Source organism: Misgurnus anguillicaudatus, chromosome 1 (genome assembly GCF_027580225.2).
Source record: "Misgurnus anguillicaudatus chromosome 1, ASM2758022v2, whole genome shotgun sequence".
Classification (NCBI taxonomy): domain Eukaryota; kingdom Metazoa; phylum Chordata; class Actinopteri; order Cypriniformes; family Cobitidae; genus Misgurnus; species Misgurnus anguillicaudatus.
In genome coordinates, this window is record NC_073337.2 from 12,514,963 (window position 1) to 12,527,883 (window position 12,921).

The following is a 12,921-nucleotide window of genomic DNA, read 5'->3' on the forward strand; positions in this document are numbered from 1 at the left end:
TCCTAATGGGTTACTAGTCAGAGAGTTAGATGTACACTGACTGAAACATATAGTGAGATATGCTTTGTATTGATTGGAATCAATACTCGGTTAGCATTGCAATGCACCTAAAGCTGCTATCTGTAGCATTTTAGGTTAAAATAAACAAAAATCAGTTAAATACATAAAAATCTGTCTTTGAATGTTTCTCTTTACAATAGCACCAGTAAGATTATAATGATTTATAATTTGAGCTTTAGATCCAGCAGGTGGCAGTAGTTGGTATTCATTATTCTGAACGGGTGAAGCTGATTGTGGCACATCGAAAAACTGACGACACTCCAAATCAGCCGACTGTCAGCTTGATGTGTAGTTTTTTGACTTCATCTGACTTCACCCCTTTAATTTCAGAAAATTTACTCACCACCATGTCATCCAAAATGTCAATGTCCTTCTCCGCTCAGTCGAGAAGAAATTATGTTTTTTGAGGAAACATTTCAGGATTTTTCTCATTTTAACGGACTTTAATGGACCCCAACACCTAACAGTTTTAATGCAGTTAGCCAAACGAGGCATAAGGGTCTTATCTAGCAAAACGATTGTCATTTTTACGTAATTGCGTAATGACATCGAAAAGTCACGTGTTACATATATGAAACGCACGTTTGCGGACCATTTTAAACAATAAACTGACACAAAGACATTAATTAATATCATTCCACATACAACAACATCGGAACGGTCCTCTTTCTCCACACTTGTAAACACTGGGGAGTAGTTTCGGCATACGTCATCCGTGACCTCTTGACGTGATGATGACGTATTTGCGTGAGCTTGCGCTGGCCCATCAGACCGCCGGATGAAGACGAGAAGTTGTGGTTTAAAAGTGCATATTTTTATTTTTCTTGTCAAAAATTACTTTAAACTGCATTAAAACGTTTACTTGTTGGGTCCATTAAAGTCCATTAAAATGAAAAAAATCCTGTAATGTTTTCCTCAAAAAACTTAATTTCTTCTCGACTGAACAGGGAGACACATTGACATTTTGGATGACATGGTGGTGAGTAAATTATCTGAATTTTTTTTTAAAGAAAATGGACTAATCCTTTAAAGAAAATAACCGTGCAACTTGCAATAACTTGCAATTTTATGCTTCAAACAGAGATGGAGATAGACAGGCAAACTATTCATCCACTTGAAAATATAGATACATTTAATCAAATCTAAACTGTTGACTCGTAAATGTGTCAAATAATTTTCAACAAATATTTTCAGAGTTTCTAGACTATTTTAAGTCATAAAGTGAGATGAGTATGTTTAAAAAATTGAGCGCAAGGCTCGGTTGACTACTGGTGTAATGATCAAGCTGAGAGGGGTTCAACAGCGCCCCACATTTTTCCCATGTAAATTTGTGGTGAAAAATGTAAATGCACCGAGCCCTAATAGAGAGTCATAGGGGCAGATTTGAATCTCTAGCTTTTAAATTACGTGAGCATAGTTTCAGACTATGCTATATTATTCAGCGTAAGCAAAGTGCATATCAGTCTGCGTCTGTGTGACAATGTTAGTACGGTTGATTCTTCAGGTTGTGACGATCGTGAGTGGTACTGTACAAATCAACCCAATTGTAATAGTGTAGAGTTTTTATTACAGAATTGGTTTGAAAGATTTCAGAAAATGGACATCAACAATTTTGTCCCAACAAGCAAGATATAAAAATTGTGCAACAGCCAAATGACTAATGGTAAGTCGTTAAATAGGGTATTTAAAGTGCCGTGGTTTGACATAAAGCTTTGACTATCTGGTTGTACTAAACGGAATAAAGTGTTTTATTTCCCATGTTTACTTTTTATTTTTCAAGCACTTGGTTAGTCATATAATCTACGATATGACCCAGAATCTGCCCCACCTAAATTTATATTCAGGAGCCGCTACTCCTCATTAGCTGTGTTAAATGAACTTCATGCTTGGTGCTGAAGAGATTTGTTCAAATCCCTAAGGACTTAAAATGTTGCAGCAAATCAGTTGGAAATAAGAGCTGTGGCATTACTTTTTTTGTAAGAGACCTGATCTAGCAATCATCCACAATGCCTTACATATTGCCAAACAGTGCTGTATTAACCGACCAGCACAACCTGGCAACCACTGGCAGCCATTTTCTGCAGGAAATGCAATTCATTTTATTGACATTATCGTTCCAGACTCTTAAAGCAATGTGTATATTAAGAATATTTATTCCAAAATTAGTACTTGATACAGAAATAATAATTTCATCATATCTATTTACTAAACAATCAGAACTCCAGTCATGCTTTCTCTGATTAATCACTGATTCCAAAAATTACAATAGATTTTTTTTTACATGAGCAAAGAAAATATACACTAGAAAGCAATTATACACAGACACAAAATATATATCGATTCATATCTGAAGGCATCGCACAATTCCAAGAATTCAGTGAAAGATTAAGGCCATTTGTACAGTTATTTTCCTGTTATCATATTTTTTTGTACCCGAAACACTCATAACAATAACAAAAGTACTAGTGAATCTCTTGTAAAACTGTACATGCAAACATAGTGCACATAATATTTAGATACGAAGAGCATACAATATAATATTTGGATATCTTTAGTAAACAAATTTCATGTGAGTCGAGTAACAAATTTAAAAACACTTCCACGCTCGCTGAGTTACACGCACGCACGCACGCACGCACACACACACACACATGCACACACACAGTGCTCACAGGTGGATGGGTTTGCCAAAGTGGCAACTACTATGGCACAAATGGATTGGATTAGAAATGATTGGGGCTGAGGGTGATTTTTGAATTACAGCATCGGTTGAGAGAGTAAACATTCCCAGATATCTAGATCGAGTGCTACCTTTTAACACATCATTCACTCATTAAAGTCAAGGAAGAATCATAAAAGTGTATGATCAGGCCATTCCTACTGTGAAGTATATTTTATTATTGTGGATTTAGTATTAAAGGTGCAGTGTGTAATTTTTAGAAGGATCTCTTGAAAGAAATGCAAAATAATATACAAAACTATATTATCAGTGGTGTATAAAGACCTTTTAAAATGAACCGTTATGTTTTTATTACCTTAGAATGAGACGTTTTTATCTACATACACAGAGGGTCCCCTTACATGGAAGCCGCCATTTTGTGCCGCCATGTTTCTACAGAAGCCCATAACGAACAAACTTTTTTACTAAGTTGTCTCCGACGATGACATTTTTGTCCAGTGGTGGTTATCGTAGCTTCTTTATGCATTTCAGAAGCGAGGGTTGGGACGTGGACTGAGCTGGTGGTTGCAATTTGAAACCTTACCACTAGATGCCGCTAAAATTTACACACTGCACCTTTAAGCTTACATTATTTCTAAGATAAGACCAGAATAGAGTTTCTTTAATGACATCAACATGCCTATTTAAAAAATATTATAGATCAAATAAAAAAGTATATTCAAACTATATGCAAATTATATTTTCTCAACAATAACGTAATATGAAAAAAATTAATCTAGCATAACTAGTTTGTTAAAATATGGGTTATTGTCGTGAGATGATTTGTTTTCACACTAATAACACTTTACAAATATACAGTGGCCACATAGAGTTTTTTAATACTTGAACCATGTTTATAGTCTATAATAAGACAGTGATGAAGTAAATGCAGTTTAAAAATGCGACCTCCGAAGGATGCAGTCTTTTATTTGAGAAACGGCCAGCACCTCCACAAGAAATCTCGCGAGACACATGTAATCTCACGAGATCTCGTCACACCCCTAATGTTTAAGTATGAAGGAATGAAATTGCAGCAAATATCAACTGTTATTTGTTGCAAAAAGATGTGCAAGCTTTTCGGAGCCATTTTTGCAATATCTTGTCATGGTCCAGCGTTTGTCAACTAGAACGTTTTAAATATTTTTGTGTCAATGTTTAAGGCCACTGTATATGTTTATATTTCATGATATTTATGAAACATATAGAAGATCGATCCCAACCGGCAGACTAAGGGAATGCTATTCTTCAACATGAGGCTGTCACCCAAAATATTTCACCACAATAGTGCTCTGTAGGAAAATCAGTTTTAGCTGCTACATACTAGAAGATTCACATTTGCTGTTTGAGGATGTTTTAGCACAAAAGTTAACTGTTGGCATAATTGTATAAAAATAGGATGATAAAGACAGAAGGTGATAATGCGATAACAATAAAGTATTATTAAGACAAAAAAAATGTAGACACTCAACAATGTTGTATAATATAAAAACAACTTCTGCTCGATAAAGTGAATCATAGTGGCTCAAGAGTCATTATGATTTTCTTTCTTATAGATCACAAAGACATCTGAAACCAGTGTTTCCAATTTTCCAGTTTTGTTCTTGGCTATGTAGTAAGACAGGGAGATCTCATTAGTATTCATATGTATTCATGTATTTTACATTGTTAAACATGCATTTCTATATGTTTTTGTAGAAACTATAAAAACAACCTGTCCTCTAACCCAGTGTTTCTCAACCCTGGTCCTCAAGGACCCCCCTCCAGAATGTCCCAGATGTCTCCCTAACCAACACACCTGATTTAAATTATTAGCTTGATAGGGAGACATTCTGGAAGGAGGCTGATGAGTTGGTTCAGGTGTTTTAAATAAAGAGACATCCAAAACTTTCTGGAAGGGGGTCCCTGAGGACCCGGGCCGAGAAACACTGCGGTTGTTTGTCAACTCCCTAAATACGACCAAAAGATGCGATAAATTAGCGCCTCTAATGGCAGCAGATGAAACATCTATGAAATATATTGAGGTATAATTTTTCTATAATGACATGTATTGAGATATGATTATTTATATTTATATTACCCATTATATAATACATGGGCGTCAGAACAGTTATATGTGCGTGGGACAAAACCCACCCTTAAGACCAATGAAATTGGACTCACTCAATTTTTTGCTAATTTGGCACATCGCAATTTCTGTGATCGTGGCTCTTCATCGGTGGTCGTACAGTGAGAGAGGTTCAAAGACGGCCGTTTTCGCGGTCTTGCGTCCAAAGATAGCCTACGATAGTTTTCTGACAGTGTCAGAAATTCAGCACGATTACCGCACAGTGTGTTTGCTGCTACGACCTCCGTACTGGTATTTGTTTACCACGGGCGCATGCTGGTGACGTTGCGCTAATGTGTGACGCATCCGCCGAAGCTTCCGTGACATAATCGTACAGGAGACAAAAATCCTGCAGTGTATTCTGGGCTTTAGGCCAGGGGTCTCCAACCTTTTTAAGAGCAAGGGCTACCACAATAGAAATGGAGGGCTACTTTTTCGATATAGTCTACTCAAAACTTTTATTGTTTTACTTATTTTAATTTGGTTTTACTCGTTGATATGTTTTTATCATTGTTTGAAATGTTACCATACATAAAATAAGCCAAGCTAATATTCCAAGTGGTCTCCTTGTTGGAGACCACTGTTTTAGGCTATAAAAGCAATTGTTTAATTAAAAGGCACAAGAATACAAGAAAATGGCATCTACTCCAGAAAATGTTTTGGACCCACCCACATTTTTATGCTTCTGACGCCCATGATATAATATAAAACAGCATACAAAACAGTCACTTTTTTAAAAGTACAAATATTCCAAGTATACCAATGTCAAAACAAACTCAAGGAAAAGACACAAAAGCGATCATTATCTGATGTAAATCTCAGATCCGGACAGACACTCGTTGAAAAACTGCTGCCAGAAGAAGCGATACATCATCTTTGATTGTGAAATAGCATTGTGTCTCGTACGTCTAATGTTGCAGTTAATGTTCATATAAAGTGACCTTATGGCTTCAGATCGCACGGTTTGCAACGCGAGTTGTAATATTTTATACTGTTGTTTATTGCTCAATTTATGCAATAAAACCTGTGACTGTATTGTACTTTCCTGGCGTAAAGTGGTTGAGTTTAGGGTAGGAATGGTGTTAGATGCTCCAAAATATCTTTAAAACCATAATATTATGAAATCTGACACATAGTGTATGGCAACCAACCTTGCAACGTTACCACAGATTGTAATAAGCTGCTGGCCGCTAGAGGGCGCTTATCCCTACAACGCTACTGTATGTCGTAATAAGCTGCTTGCACAAACAAACTTTGAGGTTGTTATTGTTGGAGGACAGTCCAAATTTATTTATCAGGTTTATTATATTAAAGCTGACATCTAAGCTGCTTTCTAAGCCCTAAATTTTTGAACACTAGTGTACATGTGGTGGAACCACACCTTTGTCACAAATACCCACAAATACAAATGAGATGAGTAAATAGAGGGGGAAAAAAGTATGTTTTGAAGACTTTATGCCCAAAATTGGTTTGGGTTTCCTGATAATAGCAGCACATTTCTAAAATAATAAAATATCAAAAATATCTTTACAAAACGTTTGTAAATAAATGAACAATTCAGCACATCTGGTTTCAACACTGAAGGAGAAATCTGAAAATATTCACAATGAGATCCTAGAATGAGGATTTCGTAACTAGCTTTGTGCTTTTTCGTCACTATCTTTGGGCAACTCTACAAGGTTATGATTAAATATGATATTGGAAAAACAAAACATCGTCAAACCAAGAGAAAATGACACAACATCGATACAATGTTTTAAGACAGGAAATAATGGCATCTGTGTTTTTGACCACTGGGCTCTTATATTAGAGCAGCTGCTCAGGTTTAACTGCAAAAAAGTACATATGAGGTTCACTTTACAGAATGAGTTGCCCATATATTGCACTTGTTTCAGGGCAAAAATAATTCAAACGAAAGATTATATAGGAGGAATCGAATGTAAAATGAAATGGTTCATAACGAAATCATGAAAGAAAGAAAAGGCCAAATAAAGTGAACATTTCAAAACATGCACCTCATGCCTGAGCACACCATTTCCATGCAAGAAATGTTTTTTTCTGCGACGACAACAGCCCCTGCGACCTGACAGGCATGGCAAAGATAACACGCAGCAAGGATTCCTACGGCGAAAGTTCATGTTGAGAAGTTACGCTTATAAAAGTTCGATTCAACGGTAAGAAAATCATTGACATGTAAACACTGAGTGAGAGTTCAGAGAACAGAGCTAGGAAGAGATACGAAATGACGGAAGAAACCTACTTCAAAAGTTATTTACAACAGTCAGTTTGCAACTGGCGATTGATTAATCTTTCCAGTCGGAGGAAGAGGAAGCTGTTCAGCTGTTGTGAGACAGGGCGCGACACTGTCAGCTCAATTTGTTAGTCGTTCCTTCACTTTATTCACCTTTAGCTTTCATTTCCTAAGTGAGCTAGAACCAAAAAATTCATTCGACCATGGCCCTCAGAGATGAGCTAGCCAGGCGTTGAGAGACACAGAGAGAAGGAGTAAGACATTGTGAGACAGAACGCCTATAACAGAGGTAAACCTGTCCTCAGAACCCTGTCTAACCACGATGTCCATCTTTAGCCATCATAGTGCAAAGAGAAAGGAACAGATAGAGCTGAGGGAACCTTCAGATCACTGAGTGATTGAGAAAGAGATACTGAGATGCAGCAAGGCTCGCTCCTGGGCCCCGTTCAGATCTGAGTTTGCAGTGGGTGTCCTGGGGGTGTGTACGGAGGGGGAGCGGGGGATGGCTTGATGCCTCTGGTCCTCATGTAAGAGAGAAACTGGTCTGGGATCTCAGCCAGAACGTCTTTGGCCAGGCGGGCCATGCTGAGTATGTGGTTTCCAGTGCGGTCTATGTAGTCTCTAAATGGAACAAACTGAAGAGGGACAATTATTTAAAATAATAATTAACATGTTTTCTGAACATGCACTGTAAAAAGTATTGAGTTGTTGTTGGGTTAAAACAACTTAATTGTTAAGTTTTTGTTACTCAACAGTGGGTTGAAACAACATAGGAACTGGGTTAAAACAACCTGGGAACACATAAAAGCGTTTGCCAAATGCATACATGTAAATGTACATAAACTACATCTTTTGAAACTACTATTATTGCTCATCCTAAAAAATTTAAATTAACCATTTGACAGTGAAAAATTATAAAACTAAACTGTTGGGTTTTTATAAGGTGAACAAACTGAAGCAAGTCTTGCATTCATCTGTGTTCCTGTGTAAATTTGCAAAGCTGAAAAGAGCAATTAGTCATAGCCATCAAACACTCAGCATGCCAATCAGCTCAAACGCTTCTGAAATCGAGACTTTATCGTAAGCGATACAGTTGCAGAGAGCCCTACACAAACGTTTAGTTAAGTAGTAAAACTGTGCTTAAAAGTGTGTGTTTGCTGCCTGAAAGCCAGATCCACTGGAATGTGTGTGTGTGTAGGGCATAGATAATTGGACAAGCCTCCCCAGCCACCTATGATAGCTGATCATGCACACTGCCTGTTAACATGATTCCTAACAAGCGTAGGGCGATCTGGGAAAATAATGATGACTGCCTTGCCAAGAAGAAAGGGGAAACAGAGAAAGCGTGTAGAAAGCAGAGGCAAAACTGTTCAATATTGTTGAGTTGGGTTAGAATGAACTTTTCAATGTCATTTTATTTATTTGTTTATCTTTTTTTCTATTTTTTTAAACCATTGTTGCTTGGGGTTGTTATAAGTGACCGGGTAGGACTTGCGTATCATATGCATGCAAAATTAGAATTTGGTGTGGGCATTGCACAACTTTTCAATGGAGTGCTATTTATACGCAATTCATGAGAGTGAGTTAAATATTTATTTATTGACGAATATTCCAATATGAATACATTTTAAATGCATTTTAAATATTTGCACTTTATTGTTAAGAATTAATATATTTTATGTTGACATCTATTTTTTGCACATTTATACATTTTTAGTTGTACAATGATGCTGTAAATGTTTGATTTTACCTGCACAATGTCTCTTTCAGCATATCTTCCTCTTGAAGAGATCCTTACTTCATCTCCATCCAACTCGACCATGGCTGAGGAGACACACATGAGACACACGACAACGGTATTATCTTTATACACTAAAAAAAATTATTTATTCAATTTACTCAATTTTTAAGGTAAGTGGTTGCAATCAATTTATTTAAGCTATATTTAAACAAAAAATTTTTTTAGTAAAATAAAATTAAATAAGAAACCTTTGTTTAAATGTAGCTTAAATAAATTGATTGCAACCACTTACCTAAAAATGTAGTTAATTGAATGAATAATTGTTTTTCAGTGTAGTTATAACTATTGTTAGTGTTGTAGTCAAAATCACCTAAACTGGGACCAAGACCGGCCTTGAGTACTACACACTAGTGTACACACTAATTATCATCATCATTCCTGGTGTGAATGGGCATCGTGGGTGTGCAATAATTGTCTTTTAATGTGTCTTGTTTTATTATTACTAAATAGATCTGCGTTACTGTTAGAGCATGAAGGAAGATTTGCGATATTGCCATACTGCTTGCTTATTTATCCTACAGTACACAACCATACTCTAAGCTCGGGTCCACACTAGTATTACCATAAAACTAAAATATCACATAAAAAATAAAAGTTCTAAAATAATAAACAAGAAAAATATGAAAAAGTTGCAAAGTTAAAAAACTAATAAGTCAACTTACCATCAAACTCAGCTGGTCCGACTCCAACAATAATAATTGACATGGGAAGACATGCAGCCTTGAGAAAAACAAACAGCCCAGTAAACAACTTTTACTTTTATGTACACACAGTCTGTCAAAATGAAAAGCTGATGACATGATTATATATTATACAATTCATACAATATAGTTCCTACAAACAAAAATAAAGGTAAGGTTTAGTGCCTGATGTAAGCTGGATAGCTGGTGCTTAATAAATAAAATGTAGGTTCTTGCACTAAAGGTAACCTGTCATAACTGTTTAGCTCCTAAGTGTAGACTGTAATATAATTTATGAAGAATGCAGTTTATTAGACACCCACATTAACAATGGATTCCTTTGTCTGGGCCATATCTGATATCACTCCATCTGTGATGATGAGCAAGATGAAATACTGTGATCCGTCCTTTACTGACGCAGCGTATCTGCAGAAAAGAGCACATTGGTGCGTTCATTAGACAATTCATTAATGCAACTGGATTTCAAAATAATTATATTGCACTGTTGTTCTGGCTTTACAATATTTCCATTGGCTTATGTGGTAAATAAAGTATTCGGAGACATTAATAAGTTTAAAGATCAAAGCAAATATATACAACACAGTCTGACTGTGGTCAAAATAAACTTTTCTTCTTGTAAAAGAAAGTTTAAAAAGTTTAATGCTGCAATACAGTATATGGACATAACCTTTCTATTGTATAAAAATAGATATTATAGATATAGATATATTTCTGTATTTTTTACAGTACTGTACATGTTACTGTTTGAATGGGAACTGAAAGAAATATATATAAGTGTATATATATATATATATATATATATATACACACATACACACACAGCCACAGTTCATCAAGTTCAGTACTTTCCATAATTTTGTGATCAATTGTAATATAATGCATATTATTTACAGAAAAAATTATCATTTAGCTCAACAAGTTAAAATATTTGTTGTAAATGTTTCAGTAAACATACCAACATAACTGCTATCAATGTATGCATATGCATTCTGCTTTTATTTACATACAGTAGCTTGGAGACAAAATTGTGCCTATTAAGCGACATCTCTTTATCCTTATCTGTTCTTTAAAGTTGAGTTTTAAAGCAATTATTTTTCACTTTCCCCAGTTCCCCTAGCAAAACAACAAAATGTTCAAAGCTGAGAAAAACAGCTCGGTTTAAAAATGTTAGCTTTGAAAGAGCAATATTAAAGCAGTTTATTATTAAACCGCGTGGGTGCAACCTACGGCAAATACACACAGAGAGATTAGAGCAGTGCAATGTGACAGCTCCGACTTCTGCGCTGATGAGTGGACACCACAGTGACTGTGTGTGTTTGTGTGTGTGTGTGTGTGTGTGTTGAACAGTGGGGTGATAATGACTTGATGGAATGTCCTTTACTTCACATCCCCAGAAAATCCATGAAATAGATGTATAATTAGATACACAGTGTGAGAAAATGTCGGTCCAATGCCTGTGGTTCACTTTAAACCATTAATTAGTGTGGATTTCACATGGGATTGGTGAATATACAGAGGTCCGAAGTGCAATAACAAAACATAATGAGTTTAAGAAACATGTTCAAGTGTAAAACAACAGCCATTTGTTGTGGAAAATAAGGGCCAGTTTATTAATATCATAACATCTGCAACAATGTGACCACGTAAGCCAACAAATACCCAAAAAGGCCCACCATAAATCAATAAATCTGAATGGTTCATTTAAAAATATCTATCAGGTTTCAAAGAGTTTAATTGGTCTAAATACAATGTTAACACTTGGTTACAGATTTTTCTGAAATTTTCATAAAAATTCTTCTATAAAAAGTTTTAATCCAGACAGGTCTAGTATAAATTTGATCTCTCTAATTAGTTAATTTCTTGCCAGGATTGTGGTTCGTATATAGATAAAGCATTGCACCAGCAATACCAGGTTCATGGGTTTAATTACCAGAAGACAAACATTTTGATCCATATTGTAAAAATATTAATTACTCCAACTTCAATTCTCGCGTACCCCCAGTATGTTTTAGATGTCCACATATAAAACACCTGATTCAACTTATTAGCTTGTTAAAAAGTGTTAAACATAACGGGGTGGTTGCCCAGACAGGGATTAGCTTAAGCCAAAACTAGGCCTCAGCTTAATTCGAAAATATATAAATGATGTCATTAATGACTCACCCTCATGTTGTTCCAAACTCGTAAGACCTCCGTTCATCTTCGGAACACAGTTTAATATGTTTTATATTTAGTCCGAGAGCTTGTTGAACCTTCATTGAAAATCTACGTAAGGTATACTGTCCATGTCCAGAAAGGTAATAAAAACATCATCAAAGTAGTCCATGTGACATCAGTGGGTCAGTAAGAATGTGTTGAAGCATCAAAAATACATTTTGGTCCAAAAAGAACAAAAATTACGACTTTATTCAGCGTTGTCTTCTCTTCCGCGCGTGTGCGAGACTAAAGTCACGTGACTGCAGTGACGCTGATAACGTACGACGCGGCTGACGTGTTATCTGGTGCGCCCCAGCTGTTTTTTTGTGTTTTTTTTGTGCGCCCGGGCTTTGTTTACAGTCTAAGGTTTGAAAAAAAAAAACTTCGCAAACATGTCTGAGGATAACACGTCATCCGAATCACTGCGGTCGCGTGGCTTTGGTCTCGCGCTTGCGCTTCACAACGGGCGTGGAAGAGAAGACAATGCTGAATAAAGTTGGAATTTTTGGACCGAAATGTATTTTCGATGCTTCAACACATTCTAACTGACCCACTGATGTCACATGGACTACTTTGATTTTTATTTTCTTTCTGGACATGGACAGTATACCGTACATAGATTTTCAATGAAGGCTCAACAAGCTCTCGGGCTAAATATAAAACATCTTAAAATTTAAAGATGTTTTCAAAGATGAACGGAGGTCTGAGGGTGAGTCATTAATGACATTATTTTCATTTTTGGGTGAAGTATCCTTTTAACAAACATGCCTTACTAAGAACATTACCTGTGGGCATTGTGAGGCAAAACAAAGGGCACTGATGTATTTTAAGATATGTCAGTGCAAGTTGTTTTCGGTTTGGACAGCTCTTACATATATTTTAGTCTAGGACTAATCTAATTCCTGTCTGGGAAACCACCCTATGTGTGTTAGACTTTATGCAGCGCCTCAAGAACTGACAGGCGGATGACAACAAACTACCGCGAGAGTAACTTTGAGAAATCATACGGAGGAGTTTGCTTTTGAATCGCTCTTGCGATACTTTGATGTCATACATCTGTCAGTCGAATGCATAAAGTCGAACACAACT

General features: G+C 36.2%; 1 protein-coding gene across 1 annotated transcript in view; it reads right to left on the minus strand.

Annotated features, from left to right (window-relative positions):
• Positions 1 to 2,190: 2,190 nt before the first annotated feature.
• Positions 2,191 to 12,921, minus strand: part of LOC129431750 (copine-8) — a 150,029-nt gene continuing 139,298 nt past the window's right edge. Inside the window, exons 17-20 of the mRNA XM_055189769.2 lie at positions 9,939 to 10,041; positions 9,598 to 9,655; positions 8,885 to 8,958; positions 2,191 to 7,769 (exon numbers count right to left, since the gene is read on the minus strand). Of these exons, the coding sequence (XP_055045744.1) occupies positions 7,581 to 7,769; positions 8,885 to 8,958; positions 9,598 to 9,655; positions 9,939 to 10,041 (424 nt within the window). The 3' untranslated portion in view covers positions 2,191 to 7,580. The remainder of the gene's footprint in view (positions 7,770 to 8,884; positions 8,959 to 9,597; positions 9,656 to 9,938; positions 10,042 to 12,921) is intronic.